This window comes from Myxine glutinosa, chromosome 9 (genome assembly GCF_964187855.1).
Source record: "Myxine glutinosa chromosome 9, kmMyxGlut1.1, whole genome shotgun sequence".
NCBI lineage: Eukaryota > Metazoa > Chordata > Myxini > Myxiniformes > Myxinidae > Myxine > Myxine glutinosa.
In genome coordinates, this window is record NC_136269.1 from 18,841,907 (window position 1) to 18,862,176 (window position 20,270).

The following is a 20,270-nucleotide window of genomic DNA, read 5'->3' on the forward strand; positions in this document are numbered from 1 at the left end:
AGGACTGGCGGTGAATTGGGCAGCAAGAGCATGGGAATGAGGAAACTGGTAGATAATTTAAAGTAAACCCTGTTCATGCAGTTCCAGTCTGACAATATTGTGACACTTGTGCCATTGACAGTACTTCTGATTGAGCTGATCGCATGCTGGTTTACTCTTCACTGCTATGACAAGATTGCACGCAAGATCCCATGTTACCACATCACTTGCAGCAATTAATGTGAATCTGAATTAACTTAAGTATATTTAGGGTTCTCTAAAGCCTTCGATCATATTCAACGAGACATGTTGTGGAACAAACTTCAAATCTTGGCCGACATGGCAATATTATGAAATTTCTCATTTCTGTGTATGATAATGTAAAATGCTGTGTAAGAATGAATGGTTTTTTAACAGACTGGTTTCCGATAGATGTTGAGTCAAACAAGGCTGGAATTTAAGTCCGCTCTTATTCTCTATGTATATTTGTTATATAGTGGGAAATAGACTGGTTTGTCGCCTGTGTGAGCTTCCTTGTGTTGGGCATTCGAGTGGGGGAAATGGTGTCGTGTGCAGTCAGGCGCAGAGAGCGCTTGTGAGTTGACAGAGGACATTGAGCTCAAGTTGTGTGATGTTGGTCATGTGACCAGAGTTGCAACCTGTAATTGGTTGAGGCTGCAATATAGGTGCAAGAGATAGGAAATACTGTCTTTTCTACACGTGTTGTCGAGGAAAGCAGGCTGTGTGTGTGGTGTGAAAGAAGTGAAATGGTCATGTGAACTCCCGGGGTCTCTTCTCTTCGTACGGGGTCTCTTCTCATCCACGTGGCTGTCGTGAGGTCTCTTGCACTCATCGCAGAAGACAGATGAGGTCTCTTCTCGCCGTATCGTGAGCAGTCTCTCCGTCTGTAGTCATATTCAAGTCTTCACTTGTCGGAGTAGTGATGAGTTTCACTTGTGAGGAGTGAACGGAGTGGTGATGAGTTTCACTTGTGAGGAGTGAACGGAGTAGTGATGAGTCTCACTTGTGAGGAGTGAACGGAGTAGTGATGAGTCTCACTTGTGAGGAATGAACGGAGCAGTGATGAGTCACTTGTGAGGAGTGAACGGAGTAGTGATGGTGTCTCACTTGTGAGGAGTGAACAGAGTAGTGATGAGTCTCACTTGTGAGGAGTGAACGGAGTAGTGATGAGTCTCACTTGTGAGGAGTGAACGGAGTAGTGATGAGTCTCACTTGTGAGGAGTGAACGGAGTAGTGATGAGTTTCACTTGTGAGGAGTGAACGTAGTGGGATGAAGTGTTGGTCTGGTCAGAGTGTTGTATTACGGGCAGAGTTTTCTTACGGTCTGAATGTATGAATCATGTTCTGTACTGAATGTATGAACCAAGTTTTGTACTGAATGTTTACTGTGTTGGCCTCATCGTGTTCCTGGTGAAATTAAACAAGTTATGGTGAATACGACGTCTTATCTGTGCTTTTCCATATCTGTTCGACTAGACGAACCGTGCACACTGCAGGTATTTTTAAAAGTTTTTTTCTCTGTTTAATTACGGCTTGGCGCAGTCGAAAATGAAGTGTTAATTAAGTCGCCAGCTATGAAACATATTAATCGATCAGGCAATATCCATCAGAGTTCTGGGCAAGGGTGTAGTAATAAATGAACGTTTCAATCTTACTAGATGCCGATGACGTTTTCCTTATGTCAGAGACAGAAGCTGACTTGCAGCTTGTTAAATCATTACAATGGAAATTGAATATAAATGTCGATAAAACTAAAGTTGTACACTATAGAAATATGGCAATACCACGTACAGAATTTGTTTTAAGTGTGTTAGACTATATGTCGGCTGGAAGTCCTACACCGGAATTGCTCTCGGCACCCTTTAAAAAATATTGGATATGCCCACACTCCTTTCAGAGAACGACAGCATTGGTTTGTCTTACTTATAATGTTAGCTCTTATATGCAGTGTTGGCTTGTAATATGCATTGCCATACCACTTTTAATATCACCACACAGCTCTTTTTCACGGCATTAGCTGAGTTTTTGACAAAACAAATATCACCTGTATGTAATAATAAGACTAAATATGTGTAGTAAAATGTTTTTTAGCAGGTTTAGAATATATCACCCCATATCGCGAATGTACATGTATATCTAATCCGACACACTTAGACACAAAATGGCGTCCAAATTTGAGTTGACACAACTCTCTTTATACAGGGACTCTAGTCATAACCAAGTCCAGATGTGGGTATATATCCCACATCTCACATGTATATACATGTTTAAAGTGTACTTGCACATAACTAATAAAATAAAAATGAAGAAATATCTCTCGGTAATTTCCTGAAACTCTGTGAAATTCGATGGCATTCGCTCGGTGAATTCACTCGGTTTCTCGGTGAAAAATTTCCTTTGGGCGGTGTATAAATCGCGCGGAACGAAATATCTCTCAGCAATTTCCCGTCTGTTAAATTATTTATTTTACATATGTGAATGACACGTCCATGCACACATGAAATGGAGTTTGTTTTTGCACACGTGAAATGAACACGTGAACCTTTACTTGAAATGAATGCGCCGACGACGTGAACACGTGAACATAATAATGTTGAATGAAATAAGAACGAAGAAATATATATCGGCATCATTGTTGACGTTTTTGTGACGACTATCATCAAACGGAAAAGTAATATATCTTAACGGAAAAGAAAAAGCGAATTTTTCATATATGTTGACATTTTGAGCTATTTGGGCGGTGTATGATACAGCGTCCTGCGTCGATTCCGGGAGAGTCATTAAAGATTTCAAATAAACCTATTTAAAATGTGTGTGCACATAACTAAAAAAAACAAAAAACGAAGAAATATCTCGGTAATTTCCTGAAACATATTTTACTTCCGGATAATAATGCTGAATTAAATAAGAACGAAGAAATATCTGTCGGCCTAATTGTGACGACTGTCATCAAACGGAAAAGTAATACTGTATATCTTAACAGAAAAGAAAAAGCGAATTTTTAATATATGTCGACATTTTGCCGTCAGTGTCATGTTGGGTGGTGTATGATACATCGTGCCGCGATTTTTATATATCACGGCATTTTCCTGTGTGTGCATTTATTTTTTCAATTATTCCTGAAACCGAGTCTAAAACCATTGATAAAAATGAAATAAGATGGTAAATTCGACATAAAATCGTGAGGGTTACTCAATGAATGGGCTTTATTTTACAGGCCTTCGAAAATGCATTTCGTTCTATAAACGGAAACTTTCATTGGATTTTCTTCCCGTTTTTTTCAACCGAGTCTAAAACTATGTTAGTGACTGTGAAAAATGAAATGATTTATCGAATTAGGGTTGAAATAAAATTATGAGAGAGAGCAAGACACCGCGGCCGAACAATAGGGCCTCAAAGCTGTGCGAGTTAATAAAATGGTGGATATTTGTTTATGAAGCCTCTCACAGAATGGGTGGAGCTACTCTCTAAACGGAGTAAGCCACACCCCCGGACAGACAGACAAAATCGCCTCAGGCTATTATAATAAAGCGCGGTGTTATGCGCGCTGCTTGTAAGCAAGGAGGAAGCGGACAACGCGGTAATTTGTAAGAGTCTTTATTCAAGAGCTCACTGTAACACTGAGCTGCTCAGGGCTGCGCGCCCCGTGTATCTCGTGAGGCCACGCCTCTCTCCCGGGCGTGGCCCACCCCCACTTGGTGTGCGGGGTGATGTCACCACGTCAGTGCTTTCGTGTCCGCCACACGCGCCCCCCCCAGAATCCCCGCGCACCTGAAGGGTCAGTTTGCGGGGCAAACGGATGACCCGGCCGAAGCGCCTCCTGGCGACTGGCGGCGTCTGGGATGCAGGGATGCCATCTGGGATGCCTCCGGCTGCCCCTGGGATGGGTGCAGGACCGGGGGGCGGCGGGGCTGGGCGGTGCCGGGTGTCCGCCCGCAAGGGGGCGGCCCCGACGTGGGGGTCGGGCCACTGGCGGTGGATGGTCCACGTCGAGGTGGGCCGGCTTGAGGCGGTCCACAGAAACGCGGTCGGGGGTACCGCCGATGTCCAGGGTGAAGTGCTTCACCCCGGTCTCCAGCACGGGGAAAGGCCCGTCGTACGGGGGCCGCAATGGTGTCCGGTGGGCATCGTGGCGGACGAAGACGTACTCCGCCGTGCGAAGCTCCGGGGCGACGTGCGTCGGTGGGTGCCCGTGGCGTGCCGTTGGCACCGGCGCGAACCTCTGGGCGGTCTCCTGCAGAGCGGAGCACTGCTGTGCCGCGGACCATGGTGCCGTGGAGTCGGGGAGGAACTCGCCCGGCACCCGCAGCGGTTGCCCGAAGACCAACTCCGCCGCGGATGCGCGCAGGTCCTCCTTGGGCGCCGTCCGGAGGCCCAGCAGGACCCAGGGGAGCCTGTTGACCCAGCCGCCATCGCGGAGGGTGGCCCGGAGCCCGGCCTTCAATGAGCGGTGAAATCGCTCACACAGGCCGTTAGCCTGGGGGTGTAGTCTAGTAGGAAGACTAGGTCCCCCTGCACCCCCCGGAGATATACTTCTAATCAGTGTTTCTAGATTGGAAAAAATGTGTAGAAAATGACTAGCTATGGCCCCAAGCTGAAAAAATGTCCCACATACCATTTTTATGCAAATTACTGCTGCAAATTTTATGCAAATTTTATGCAAATTTTATGCAAATTTTTGATGAGGAGTAGAGTTGAGGGGTCTTTGAGGGCTTCATCGAGGTGCTCTCGGTTGCAAGACTGGGTCATTCTGAGAAGCACAGCAGGGTCAGAGATCATGATGTTCTCCTCCTCAGTGAATCTCTCCATCAACAGCCTCTCCATTGCCTCACACACTGTTTTGAGGCAAAAGAGGGACTTTGCGTAGGCCTTTCCACTGAGAACACCTTTGAGAGATCCACTTGTTACTAGTTGTGCCTCAAAGAGAATCTCTGCATATCCAGAACCACGCATCTTGTGTCCAGTGAGCATCCCGATGTAGTTCATGGATGTGTGGAAGGGTCCAATCGTTACTACATGACTAGCAAATTCATTTGGCCAGCGCCAGATGATGGGAAGGGCTTTCATGCAGACACCCAGATCAAATGTATTCAGGACCCATCTCTGACCCACCTCAGCAGTTGCTGCCTCGGAACGCTTCAGTAGCTCACGAACAACTGCGTTGTCTGTGATCGGTTGGTGGATAGGCGTGCAGTAGTCGACTGTTGATTTGCTGGGTGGGGGAGAACCAGTTGCAGAGGTGAAACCCCCTAGCCCAGGCACAGGCTGCAGGCCATTGCCATGCCATGCAGGCACCAGGCACAGACCGATCACAGACAACGCAGTTGTTCGTGAGCTACTGAAGCGTTCCGAGGCAGCAACTGCTGAGGTGGGTCAGAGATGGGTCCTGAATACATTTGATCTGGGTGTCTGCATGAAAGCCCTTCCCATCATCTGGCGCTGGCCAAATGAATTTGCTAGTCATGTAGTAACGATTGACCCTTCCACACATCCATGAACTACATCGGGATGCTCACTGGACACAAGATGCGTGGTTCTGGATATGCAGAGATTCTCTTTGAGGCACAACTAGTAACAAGTGGATCTCTCAAAGGTGTTCTCAGTGGAAAGGCCTACGCAAAGTCCCTCTTTTGCCTCAAAACAGTGTGTGAGGCAATGGAGAGGCTGTTGATGGAGAGATTCACTGAGGAGGAGAACATCATGATCTCTGACCCTGCTGTGCTTCTCAGAATGACCCAGTCTTGCAACCGAGAGCACCTCGATGAAGCCCTCAAAGACCCCTCAACTCTACTCCTCATCAAAAATTTGCATAAAATTTGCATAATTTTGCATAAAATTTGCAGCAGTAATTTGCATAAAAATGGTATGTGGGACATTTTTTCAGCTTGGGGCCATAGCTAGTCATTTTCTACACATTTTTTCCAATCTAGAAACACTGATTAGAAGTATATCTCCGGGGGGTGCAGGGGGACCTAGTCTTCCTACTAGACTAGTGGTAGGCCGTGGTTCGGTGCAGCCGGACCCCGAGCCCCTGCGCGACCGCCCCCCAGAGCTCCGAGGTGAACTGGGGGCCGCGGTCGGATGAGATGTCTGAGGGGGCGCCGAACCGGGCGACCCAGGTGGCGATGAAAGCCTGCGCGACGTCCGCCGCCCTCAGTCGACGCCAAGGGCACGGCCTCCGGCCACCGGGTGGTGCGGTCCACCATGGTGAGGACGTGGGTGAAACCCCGCGAGGGGGGCAGAGGTCCCACCAGGTCCACGTGGACGTGGTCAAACCGGTGTTCCGGCACCGTAAACGGGGCCAACGGGGCCTGGGTGTGCCGGTGCACCTTGGCGCGCTGGCACGCTAGGCACGTCCTGGCCCAGCCACGGACGGTCTTCCGGAGGCCATGCCAGACGAATTTGTCGGCGATCAACCTTTGGAGGCCCTCGCGCCCGGGTGGGACAGGCCGTGGATGGCGTCAAAACACCTGGCGCTGCCAGCCCGCGGGCACGATGGGGCGAGGCCGCCCGAGGGAGACGTCGCACAAGAGGGCCGCGCCCTGCGCCATCAAATGGCACCTCGGTGACGCGGAGGCCCGTGACGGTGGTCCGCAAGGCCTGGACGTCGGGGTCAGCGGCCTGGTCCGCTGCCATCCGGGCATAGTCCGATGCCGAGGTGGACTGCGTGGGCGACGGCCCGGGAAAGGCAATCCGCCACCGGGTTGTCCTTCCCCGCAACGTGCCGGATGTCCGTCGTGTACTCGGACACGGCCGAGAGGTGACACTGCTGCCGGGCCGACCACGGCTCGGTGACCTTGCCCATCGTGAAGATCAGCGGCTTGTGGTCGACGAAGGCCGTGAACGCACGGCCCTCGAGCAGATGGTGGAAGTGCCTGACCGCCAAGTGAAGCCCGAGCAACTCGCGGTCGAAGGTACTGTAACGGCGTTCGGGCGGGCAAAGCTGCCGACGAAAGAACGCCAGCAGTTGCCAAGCTCCACGCACCCATTGCTCGTGCACCGCGCCCACCGCGTAGTCCGAGGCGTCGGTGGTGAGGGCGATCGGTGCATCGGGCGCCGGGTGCGCGAGCATGGTGGCGTTAGCCAAGGCGAGCTTCGCGCCCGTGAACGCCGCGTCCATCTGCTCGGTCCAGGTAACGTCGCCTTTGCCCGGCTTACCTCGGAGAGCTTCGTGCAGGGGACGCAGGAGCTGGGCGATACGGGGCAGGAACCGATTGTAAAAGTTCACCATGCCCAGGAACTCCTGCAGCCCCCTGATCGTGCGGGGGCGCGGAAACCCCTTCACCACCTCCACCTTGGCCGGCAGGGGGACGGCTCCGTGCCTGGTGACGCGGTGCCCCAGAAAATCGATTTCGGCGATGCCGAACCGGCACTTTGCGGGGTTCACAATCAGGCCATGCTGGCCCAGGCGTTCGAAGAGCGTGCAGAGGTGGTGTAGGTTCTCTTCACGGGAGGTGCTGGCGACGAGGATATCGTCCAGGTAAACGTATACAAAATCCAAGTCGCGCAGGACGCTGTCCATCAGCCGCTGGAACGCCTGAGCCGCATTCTTCAGACCAAAGGGCATCCGCAGGAATTCGAAGAGTCCAAACGGCGTGATGACCGCCGTCTTCGGGACGTCCTCCGGCCTGACGGGGACCTGATGGTAGCCGCGTATGAGGTCCACCTTCAAGAAGAAGGACATGCCCGCCAAACGGGCGGAAAAGTCCTGAATGTGGGGGACTGGGTAGCGGTTGGGGGTGGTGGCGTCATTGAGACGGCGATAGTCCCCGCACGGTCGCCATCCCCCGCCGGGCTTCGGCACGATGTGCAGCGGCGACGCCCAAGCACTCTCCGAGCGCCGAACGATGCCGAGTCGCTCCAGGGTAGCGAACTCCGCTTTTGCTACCGCGTCGGCTCGAGGCGGCGTGCCCGGGCGTAGACCGGTGGCCCGACGGTGGGGATGTGATGGGCCACCCCGTGCTTGACGGCCCCCGCCGAGAAGGTGGGCTGCGTGAGGGCCGGGAAGCCGGCGAGGAGGCGGGTGAATTCGTCCGCTGCCGGAAGCGTACAGATCAACGTGGCCGGAACCGAACCGTTCGGCAAGCCGCTCGGTGAGCCGCTCAGTGAGCTGCTCGACGAGCTGGTCAGCGCACAAGCGAGCGAGCTGAATGTCTCGGCCTGGACAAGACGTCTGTGCTTTACGTCGACCAGGAGCCCATTGGCGCACAGGAAGTCCACGCCAAGCAATGCCATGGGCACGTCGGCGGTGACGAACGACCATCGGAAAACCTGCCCTCCGAACCGCAGAGAGAGGCAGCGTTTTCCGTACGTACGGATGGGCGTCCCGTTCGTGGCAAGCAGCGCGGGGCCCCCGCCCGTGGCGTGCTTGTCTGACGTACCGGCAGGAATGACACTCACCTGCGCTCCCGTGTCGCACAGGTAATGGCGCCCGGATAAGGTGTCCGTTATTAACAGCAGGCTGCTCGAACGGCCGGCGCTCATTGCCACTATCGAGCGCCGGCCCGGGCGTTTCCCGACCTGTTGAAGGAGCATGGCGGATGACACTGTCGAGCCTCATGGCCGAACTTGGCGTGGAACCAGCACCAGGTGGTGGAGCTGGAGGAGTGCGGCTGGCTCTGCCAGGCCGGTGGAGCCGGCGGTTTTCCCTGCGGTGGCGGTTTTTGCCGCGGCGGTGGGCGGGGCGTGGCGGCGGCCACGAGGTGCGTATCAGCATGCTGCGTATGCTGTGTAAGCTGATGCTGTGAATCAGCATCAGCCTCGGGATCCATGAGGTGGGCAGCAGCATCAGCCTCGAGATCCGCGACGGCCGCACCGACTCTCGCCCGCGTGTCCGAAGCCGCGAAGTACCTGTCCGCCTCGGCAGCCAATGCTCGGGGTTCCGTTAGCACGGTCCCGGCCAACGCGAGGCGTACCTGTGCTGGAAGTTGGCGACGGAAAAGCGCCCGGAATAGAGAACCAGGGGCTTCGTCGCCCAACAGCGACAGCATATGGTCCATTCGGACCGACGGGCGCGTGTCGCCGAGCTCGGGGAGATCCAGGAGGCGGTCGGCCCGTACGTCCTCCGTGAGGCCGAACGTGGCTAGGAGCAGCCGCTTGAGTGCCTCGTACTTGTGGCCGTCCGGTGGGTGGCGAAGGACAGACACAACTCGAGCGGCCGTGCCGGGCCCGAGGGAGGCGACGACGTGGCAGTAGCGCGTGTCGTCGCCGGTGAGGCGCCAAAGCTGAAACTGGGCTTTGGCTTGGACGAACCAAACTTCGGCCTGGGCCTCCCAAAATTCGGGAAGTTTAACCGACATCGCGTTGTTGGCCATGGCAATGGCGTCGTGTTTGGAAGGATCGCTATGGCAGATCCAACGTCGAGGTCACCAGTAAAGCGCGGTGTTACGCGCGCTGCTTGTAAGCAAGGAGGAAGCGGACAACGCGGTAATTTGTAAGAGTCTTTATTCAAGAGCTCACTGCAACACTGAGCTGCTCAGGGCTGCGCGCCCCGTGTATCTCGTGAGGCCACGCCTCTCTCCCGGGTGTGGCCCACCCCCACTTGGTGTGCGGGGTGATGTCACCACGTCAGTGCTTTCGTGTCCGCCACAATAATATAGATACGAGGGGCAGTCAATAAGTAACCTTAAAATATTTTCACACTTGTTTATTGCATGTACGTGTGTAACAACTGTTATTTTTCAACCTAATCTCCCTTGTGTTCAATGCATTTTTAACTGCGCTTTACCAAGGCCGGATTCCTCGAGAAAAAATAACCTTTTGGCTGCTTGTGTAGCCATTTGTGCACCGCATCTTGGACCTCTTCATCAGATTGGAAAGTGGTTCCACCAAGCACCTCTTTAAGTGGCCCAAAGATGTGGTAATTCAAAGGGGCGAGGTCTGGTGATTAGGGTGGATGAGGAAAACACTCAAAAGGCAGGTCCTCGATTGTTGCAGCTGTAGCGCAGGCAGTATTGGGCCAAGCATTGTCATACTGCAGCAAAACACCGGTAGTGAGTAGTCTACGACGTTTTGCTCTGATTGCTGGTTTCAGATGATTTTATAAGGAGGTCGCAGTATGATGAACTGGTGACTGTGGTCCCTCTGGGCATGTAATGCTTTGCAAGTGGGCCTCGGCTATCCCAGAAGAGGGTCAGCATCACTTTTCCAGCAGATGGCTGTGTGCGGAATTTTTTGGGCTTCGGTGAAGTTGAATGGCGCCACTCTTTGCTTGCCCTCTTAATTTCTGGCTGAAAGTAGTGGCCCCAGCATTCATCCCCAGTCACTACGTGCTGTAAGAAAGCATCGCCTTCTGTTTCGTAACGTCACAGAAGTTCTTCACATGCGTCCACTCGCCGTTCTTTCAGTTCGGGAGTGAGTTGTCTGGACACCCACCATGCAGACACTTTGCGGAACCCCAGCACGTTGTGAATGATATGGTGTGCTGAACCATGGATAATGTTCAATTCGGAGACCACTTCATTTAGCATAATGCGACGGTTTTCTCTTAGCACACGCTTAACTCCTGCAACCATTTCTAGTGTCGGCTGTGTGAGGCCGGCCCGAACGAGCAGTGTCTGCCACACTGGACACTCCACTTTTAAACTTCCTGTCCCAGTCGTACACCTGCTGCAGCGATAAACATGCATCACCATATTGCATTTTCATTCTGCAATGGATTTCACTGGGATTCACACCCTCGCTTCCCAAGAAACGGATGACAGAACGTTGCTCCTCCCTGGTGCATGCTTCTAAGGGAGCCGCCATCTTGGAACTGCTCTTCTGACGTCATATGCTCAATGTTGCCAGATCTAAAATAGGCAAAACACGACTCTTACCCATAGATACAACATATGTCGTCTACAACTACACACATTACATTCTCGAATTTATATCACCATTTTAAGGTTACTTATTGGCTGGCCCTTGTATATATATATATATATATATATATATATATATATATATATATATATATATATATATATATATATATATATATATGCAAGCTGCCTGATTGTGTCTGATTGAGGTAAGCGTCGTAACCACAGCACTTACAAGGCTGAATGATGCCTCATTTAATAGCTCTTGTGTCCAGACAGTGCATGAGGAGGTTTTAAATTATTGTTGTTCATGCAATCTCGAGTTATATTCATTTTTGTTGCACATGTGGTGTATATGCTCGGGGTTGTTGGTTTGCACATATACAGTGCGTATCAAAAAAAAGGTAATCCGAATTCAAGGGATTAATATGCAAAAGTTATTTATTGACAATTTACATGTGGTTTACTAATTAAGAGGAGATCCTCAGCTTTCCATTGATACCTTCCATGCATCATTGCTGTCACACATGACCGAGTACATGTTCATTGAAAATGACAAGTTCAAATCGCATTTTTACAAGTTTGGCTAATCGATGCAAGTCAGGATAATTGGTGCAAAATGAACGTCAGATGTGAACTTTTCTCAGGAATGATTGGCCTTTATGCACCCACACCTTCAACATGTCCACCTCCCCTTTCAACACAAAGCTCACAGCGGCAGAACATGCCCTGAACTTCTCGTCTCACCATAGCCGGGTCATTGCGCAAAGCATCCACTTCATGTCGAATACGGCCCTGCAATTCGTCAAGATCACAGGGAGGAGTTACGAACACCTTCTTCTTTAAATGTCCCCAAAGGAAATAAGCACATGGTGTGAGGTCAGGTGATCTTGGCGGCCATTCCACTGCATGGTTGAGGGCGATGACTCGGTCTCTAAAGAGTTCCCTCAGTCGATCTCGGACAGCGATAAGCCGATGTGCTGGGGCGCCATCTTGGGCCCACCAGGGATATCTGAAGACACCACGAACCTGTCGCTCAAAGTTCTCCTCCAGCTGCGGTAAAACTTCATCATTGATCATCTGCAGATACCTGTTACCATTGACATTCCTTTGAAAAAAAAATGGTCCGATCACCTGACCACTTCCACAAAGTCCCAACCAAACAGTCCACTTTTCTCGATTCATGTTGGTGTCATAATTAAATTCCGGGGGTTGTCCTGTCGGTGCATATTCAAGAACATTATGGGTATTGACATTGCCGTCCATGGCGAAAGCAGCTTTGTTGCCGATAACGAGATACCGCAGGAAATTGACATCTGCTTCGCAACGTGCTATCAACCATCCGGCAAGCACCAGCCTCCTGGCAAAATCCCCTGGCATAAGTTGATGCTGGATGTGAATCCGATATGGATGTTGGTGGAGGTCCAGTCTTGTGATTCGGTTGAATGTTGCCGAAGGCAATCCCGTCCCATTTTGTCTTGTGCTGGTATCCCTCGGATGCTCCAAAACTTGCTGCCTTACTGCTGCAATGTTCATTTCCGATCGCCCAGTCCGCCTCCTACCAGAATTCTCCATGTTGCCGTTGAGGCTCGTGCCATGCTCTTGGTATTTTCTAACATTCGCCCAGATGGTTTTGGCTGCTGGAGGCTCCCGTTCTGGGAAATGTTCCCTGAATGCATCACGAGTTCGCTGCAAACTTCCAGTTTGGTGAAAGGTTGTAACCACGAAGGTCTGCTGTTCAGTCGTAAGTTGAACCATCTTTTCAATGACTCAGACTGTCTCTAAACCCATACACTGTAGGCCCATCTTAAATACCCATCTTAAACAAAGGATGACGCAACCGACGAATACCAGACCAGCTTAAAAATTTTACATAATCAACTTGGCAGTCGACAAGTAATGCGTCCATTTCAAACTGTCTTGCACCGATTAGCCAAACTTGTAAAAATGCGATTTGAACTTGTCATTTTCAATGAACATGTACTCGGTCACGTGTGACAGCAATGATGTATGAAAGGCATCAATGGAAAGCTGAGGACCTCCTCATAATTGGTAAACCACATGTAATTTGACAAACGAAATAACCTTTGCATATTAACCCCTTTAAATCGGATTACCTTTTTTTGATACGCACTGTACAGGAAGTTAAAAAAAACTATTCACTCAATCTGTCGATATCCATCGATATATCAAAATATATAAAACAGAAAAAAACATAGTTGGTGAAGCCGTCCTGTTACAGTTTCAAGCGACGGCTGTTCCTTCCGCTTAATTGTGGACATGGCATTCTCTCTCAATCGTGGCAGATAATCACAAGATCTAGCCATCGCTGTTGTTTCCTAACAGTGTGCTGTAAAATGTTTTGAAAACAAAAGTGAACATATGATAGGCCTGATCCACACTTGGGTATTTCACACAAACCGCACGTGCCCAATTTCCGGCAACCCTCACCCATTGGTGTCGCATGAACCCATCTCAGTTTGTATTACGACAACCACCAAGGACGCATTGACCCGGCATATTTGTAGAAATTCGAAAATTATTCGCTGTTTGATTTCAATTGTACCACGATGTAAGCCGCAGACAGCACAGTTGCCCTCATGGTGTGACGTCACGGCTAATCCTGAAGAAGAAGATTTCGCTTTTAATCGCAAAATTACCCACTTTGTAAATCGGAAAAGACACATCATATCGGTTTTGTAGGGTCTCAAAGGATACATTAGCGTCAATGTGGTCTGAGTGTTTGGTTTCCCCTTTGAGGTCATGTGATTTAACTCATGTGAAAGCGTTGACCTTGAGGTCATTTTCATCCTTTATTACAGTCCTCACCTGCACTTCAACAGCCTCACTCTGGTATCAAAACATGGTCTTCCAGGAGATACACCACCAGATCACGTGCTGAACACCTTCCTGCTTACCAGGTAATATACGTTTCAGGTTAAAATCAAACATCAAATCATGCATTCATTGTTCAATCATATGTTATATCTTGTGGTTTCGATAAATAGGAATGGAGTTGTTTACATTACAGGAGAACTACATTACACCAGTGGTGATGCATGTGGAAGTATGGGGGTAATGGAAGATCCTTTGGTGATTAATGTGGAAGTATGGGGTCAATGGAAGATCCTTTGGTGATTAATGTGGAAGTATGGGGTCAATGGAAGATCCTTTGGTGATTAATGTGGAAGTATGGGGTCAATGGAAGATCCTTTGGTGATTACTGTGGAAGTATGGGGGTAATGGAAGAATCTTTGGTGATTAATGTGGAAGTATGGGGGTAATGAGTACCAGTTCACTGGTAATTCCCTGCTTGTCGTTAAAGGCGGCAAAAAGGGTTGGCGTCAGGAAGGGCATCCGGCCGTAAAACATTGCTTCAAAAAGGGGACCGAAAAACAACAACAACCACGGTTCCCGAAAAAGGCCAACCCCCGCTTTGCGGGGAAAAATGGCCTCTAAAGGTGTTTTTTTTTTTTTTTAATGGGGGTAATGGAAGAACCTTTGGTGATTAATGTGGAAGTATGGGGTAATGGAAGAACTTTTGGTGATGATGTGGAAGTATGGGGGCAATGGAAGATCCTTTGGTGATTACTGTGGAAGTATGGGGGTAATGGAAGAATCTTTGGTGATTAATGTGGAAGTATGGGGGCAATGGAAGATCCTTTGGTGATTAATGTGGAAGTATGGGGTCAATGGAAGATCCTTTGGTGATTACTGTGGAAGTATGGGGGTAATGGAAGAATCTTTGGTGATTAATGTGGAAGTATGGGGGTAATGAGTACCAGTTCACTGGTAATTCCCTGCTTGTCGTTAAAGGCGGCAAAAAGGGTTGGCGTCAGGAAGGGCATCCGGCCGTAAAACATTGCTTCAAAAAGGGGACCGAAAAACAACAACAACCACGGTTCCCGAAAAAGGCCAACCCCCGCTTTGCGGGGAAAAATGGCCTCTAAAGGTGTTTTTTTTTTTTTTTAATGGGGGTAATGGAAGAACCTTTGGTGATTAATGTGGAAGTATGGGGTAATGGAAGAACTTTTGGTGATGATGTGGAAGTATGGGGGCAATGGAAGATCCTTTGGTGATTAATGTGGAAGTATGGGGGCAATGGAAGAACTTTTGGTGATGATGTGGAAGTATGGGGGCAATGGAAGATCCTTTGGTGATTAATGTGGAAGTATGGGGGTAATGGAAGAATCTTTGGTGATTAATGTGGAAATATGGGGTAATGGAAGAACTTTTGGTGATGATGTGGAAGTATGGGGGCAATGGAAGATCCTTTGGTGATTAATGTGGAAGTATGAGGGCAATGGAAGATCCTTTGGTGATTAATGTGGAAGTATGGGGGTAATGGAAGAACTTTTGGTGATGATGTGGAAGTATGGGGGCAATGGAAGATCCTTTGGTGATTAATGTGGAAGTATGGGGGCAATGGAAGATCCTTTGGTGATTAATGTGGAAGTATGGGGGCAATGGAAGATCCTTTGGTGATTAATGTGGAAGTATGGGGGCAATGGAAGAACTTTTGGTGATGATGTGGAAGTATGGGGGCAATGGAAGATCCTTTGGTGATTAATGTGGAAGTATGGGGGCAATGGAAGAACTTTTGGTGATGATGTGGAAGTATGGGGGCAATGGATGATCCTTTGGTGATTAATGTGGAAGTATAGGGGTAATGGAAGAACCTTTGGTGATTAATGTGGAAGTATAGGGGTAATGGAAGAACCTTTGGTGATTAATGTGGAAGTATAGGGGTAATGGAAGAACCTTTGGTGATTAATGTGGAAGTATAGGGGTAATGGAAGAACCTTTGGTGATTAATGTGGAAGTATGGGGGTAATGGAAGAATCTTTGGTGATTAATGTGGAAGTATGGGGGTAATGAGTACCAGTTCACTGGTAATTCCCTGCTTGTCGTTAAAGGCGGCAAAAAGGGTTGGCGTCAGGAAGGGCATCCGGCCGTAAAACATTGCTTCAAAAAGGGGACCGAAAAACAACAACAACCACAGTTCCCGAAAAAGGCCAACCCCCGCTTGCGGGGGAAAATGGCCTCTAAAGGTGGTTTTTTTTTATTTTATGGGGGTAATGGAAGAATCTTTGGTGATTAATGTGGAAGTATGGGGTAATGGAAGAACCTTTGGTGATTAATGTGGAAGTATGGGGGTAATGGAAGATCCTTTGGTGATTAATGTGGAAGTATGGGGGTAATGGAAGAATCTTTGGTGATTAATGTGGAAGTATGGGGGCAATGGAAGAACTTTTGGTGATGATGTGGAAGTATGGGGGCAATGGAAGAACTTTTGGTGATGATGTGGAAGTATGGGGGCAATGGGAAATCCTTTGGTGATTAATGTGGAAGTATGGGGGCAATGGAAGAACTTTTGGTGATGATGTGGAAGTATGGGGGCAATGGAAGAACTTTTGGTGATTAATGTGGAAGTATGGGGGTAATGGAAGATCCTTTGGTGATTAATGTGGAAGTATGAGGGCAATGGAAGATCCTTTGGTGATTAATGTGGAAGTATGAGGGCAATGGAAGATCCTTTGGTGATTAATGTGGAAGTATGGGGGCAATGGAAGATCCTTTGGTGATTAATGTGGAAGTATGAGGGCAATGGAAGATCCTTTGGTGATTAATGTGGAAGTATGAGGGCAATGGAAGATCCTTTGGTGATTAATGTGGAAGTATGGGGGCAATGGAAGATCCTTTGGTGATTAATGTGGAAGTATGGGGGCAATGGAAGAACTTTTGGTGATTAATGTGGAAGTATGGGGGCAATGGAAGATCCTTTGGTGATTAATGTGGAAGTATGAGGGCAATGGAAGATCCTTTGGTGATTAATGTGGAAGTATGGGGGTAATGGAAGAACTTTTGATGATGATGTGGAAGTATAGGGGTAATGGAAGATCCTTTGGTGATTAATGTGGAAGTATGGGGGCAATGGAAGAACTTTTGATGATGATGTGGAAGTATAGGGGTAATGGAAGATCCTTTGGTGATTAATGTGGAAGTATGGGGGCAATGGAAGAACTTTTGATGATGATGTGGAAGTATAGGGGTAATGGAAGATCCTTTGGTGATGATGTGGAAGTATGGGGGTAATGGAAGATCCTTTGGTGATGATGTGGAAGTATGGGGGCAATGGAAGATCCTTTGGTGATTAATGTGGAAGTATGGGGGCAATGGAAGAACTTTTGATGATGATGTGGAAGTATAGGGGTAATGGAAGATCCTTTGGTGATTAATGTGGAAGTATGGGGGTAATGGAAGAACTTTTGATGATGATGTGGAAGTATAGGGGTAATGGAAGATCCTTTGGTGATTAATGTGGAAGTATGGGGGTAATGGAAGAACTTTTGATGATGATGTGGAAGTATAGGGGTAATGGAAGATCCTTTGGTGATTAATGTGGAAGTATGGGGGCAATGGAAGAACTTTTGATGATGATGTGGAAGTATGGGGGTAATGGAAGAATGTTTGGTGATTAATGTGGAAGTATGGGGGTAATGGAAGAATGTTTGGTGATTAATGTGGAAGTATGGGGGTAATGGAAGATCCTTTGGTGATTAATGTGGAAGTATGGGGGTAATGGAAGATCCTTTGGTGATTAATGTGGAAGTATGGGGGTAATGGAAGAACTTTTGATGATGATGTGGAAGTATGGGGGCAATGGAAGATCCTTTGGTGATTAATGTGGAAGTATGGGGGCAATGGAAGAACTTTTGGTGATGATGTGGAAGTATGGGGGCAATGGAAGATCCTTTGGTGATTAATGTGGAAGTATGGGGGCAATGGAAGATCCTTTGGTGATTAATGTGGAAGTATGAGGGCAATGGAAGAACTTTTGGTGATTAATGTGGAAGTATGGGGGCAATGGAAGATCCTTTGGTGATTAATGTGGAAGTATGAGGGCAATGGAAGATCCTTTGGTGATTAATGTGGAAGTATGGGGGCAATGGAAGAACTTTTGGTGATGATGTGGAAGTATGGGGGCAATGGAAGATCCTTTGGTGATTAATGTGGAAGAATGGGGGCAATGGAAGAACTTTTGGTGATTAATGTGGAAGTATGGGGGCAATGGAAGATCCTTTGGTGATTAATGTGGAAGTATGGGGGCAATGGAAGAACTTTTGGTGATGATGTGGAAGTATGGGGGCAATGGAAGATCCTTTGGTGATTAATGTGGAAGTATGGGGGCAATGGAAGAACTTTTGGTGATTAATGTGGAAGTATGGGGGCAATGGAAGATCCTTTGGTGATTAATGTGGAAGTATGAGGGCAATGGAAGATCCTTTGGTGATTAATGTGGAAGTATGGGGGTAATGGAAGATCCTTTGGTGATTAATGTGGAAGTATGGGGGCAATGGAAGAACTTTTGATGATGATGTGGAAGTATAGGGGTAATGGAAGATCCTTTGGTGATTAATGTGGAAGTATGGGGGCAATGGAAGAACTTTTGATGATGATGTGGAAGTATAGGGGTAATGGAAGATCCTTTGGTGATTAATGTGGAAGTATGGGGGTAATGGAAGAACTTTTGATGATGATGTGGAAGTATGGGGGTAATGGAAGAATGTTTGGTGATTAATGTGGAAGTATGGGGGTAATGGAAGATCCTTTGGTGATTAATGTGGAAGTATGGGGGCAATGGAAGATCCTTTGGTGATTAATGTGGAAGTATGGGGGTAATGGAAGAACTTTTGATGATGATGTGGAAGAATGGGGGCAATGGAAGATCCTTTGGTGATTAATGTGGAAGTATGGGGGCAATGGAAGAACTTTTGATGATGATGTGGAAGTATGGGGGTAATGGAAGATCCTTTGGTGATTAATGTGGAAGTATGGGGGCAATGGAAGAACTTTTGATGATGATGTGGAAGTATGGGGGTAATGGAAGATCCTTTGGTGATTAATGTGGAAGTATGGGGGCAATGGAAGAACTTTTGATGATGATGTGGAAGTATGGGGGCAATGGAAGATCCTTTGGTGATTAATGTGGAAGTATGGGGGCAATGGAAGAATCTTTGGTGATTAATGTGGAAGTATGGGGGTAATGGAAGATCCTTTGGTGATTAATGTGGAAGTATGGGGGCAATGGAAGAATCTTTGGTGATTAATGTGGAAGTATGGGGGTAATGGAAGATCCTTTGGTGATTAATGTGGAAGTATGGGGGCAATGGAAGAACTTTTGATGATGATGTGGAAGTATGGGGGCAATGGAAGAATCTTTGGTGATTAATGTGGAAGTATGGGGGTAATGGAAGATCCTTTGGTGATTAATGTGGAAGTATGAGGGCAATGGAAGAACTTTTGATGATGATGTGGAAGTATGGGGGTAATGGAAGAATGTTTGGTGATTAATGTGGAAGTATGGGGGTAATGGAAGATCCTTTGGTGATTAATGTGGAAGTATGGGGGCAATGGAAGAACTTTTGATGATGATGTGGAAGTATGGGGGCAATGGAAGAATCTTTGGTGATTAATGTGGAAGTATGGGGGTAATGGAAGATCCTTTGGTGATTAATGTGGAAGTATGGGGGTAATGGAAGATCCTTTGGTGATTCTGTCATAACAATGGTCTTCAACAGTCTTTAACTAGAATGGCACTCCGTAGAGAGCACATACCTCCGCCTGATGAACAGTTTACGTTTTGTATCCACTGATAAGCCGGATCTGGATTCGGACCTGAACCAAAATCTAATAGGCTTGTTCTTGTCACCTAACCAACTCATCCACCAAGTTTAGTCATAACTCGTCCATAAATTTTTAAAATATCATGTTATATATCGCCTTTCACCCGATCTCTCAATGGTGAAGAATCACTTAAAAATTAAATAATTCTAGTAGCCGGATCCGAATCCGGATCTTCACCAAAATCTAATAATTTCGTCCTTGTCACATACCTCTCTCTCTAATCACACACCTCTCTCTCTAATCACACACCTCTCTCTCTAATCACACACCTCTCTCTCTAATCACACACCTCTCTCTCTAATCACATACCTCTCTCTCTAATCACACACCTCTCTCTCTAATCACACACCTCTCTCTCTAATCACACACCTCTCTCTCTAATCACACACCTCTCTCTCTAATCACATACCTCTCTCTCTAATCACATACCTCTCTCTCTAATCACATACCTCTCTCTCTAATCACATACCTCTCTCTCTAATCACACACCTCTCTCTCTAATCACACACCTCTCTCTCTAATCACATACCTCTCTCTCTAATCACACACCTCTCTCTCTAATCACACACCTCTCTCTCTAATCACACACCTCTCTCTCTAATCACATACCTCTCTCTCTAATCACATACCTCTCTCTCTAATCACATACCTCTCTCTCTAATCACATACCTCTCTCTCTAATCACATACCTCTCTCTCTAATCACATACCTCTCTCTCTAATCACATACCTCTCTCTCTAATCACATACCTCTCTCTCTAATCACATACCTCTCTCTCTA

The 20,270-nt window shown here is 47.9% G+C and overlaps 1 protein-coding gene across 1 annotated transcript in view; it reads left to right on the forward strand.

Moving 5' to 3' along the window:
- CFAP61 (cilia and flagella associated protein 61) overlaps positions 1–20,270 on the forward strand; it is a 258,248-nt gene that overhangs the window by 130,521 nt on the left and 107,457 nt on the right. Inside the window, exon 17 of the mRNA XM_078785078.1 lies at positions 13,625–13,723. Coding sequence (XP_078641204.1) covers positions 13,625–13,723 — 99 coding nt within the window. The remainder of the gene's footprint in view (positions 1–13,624; positions 13,724–20,270) is intronic.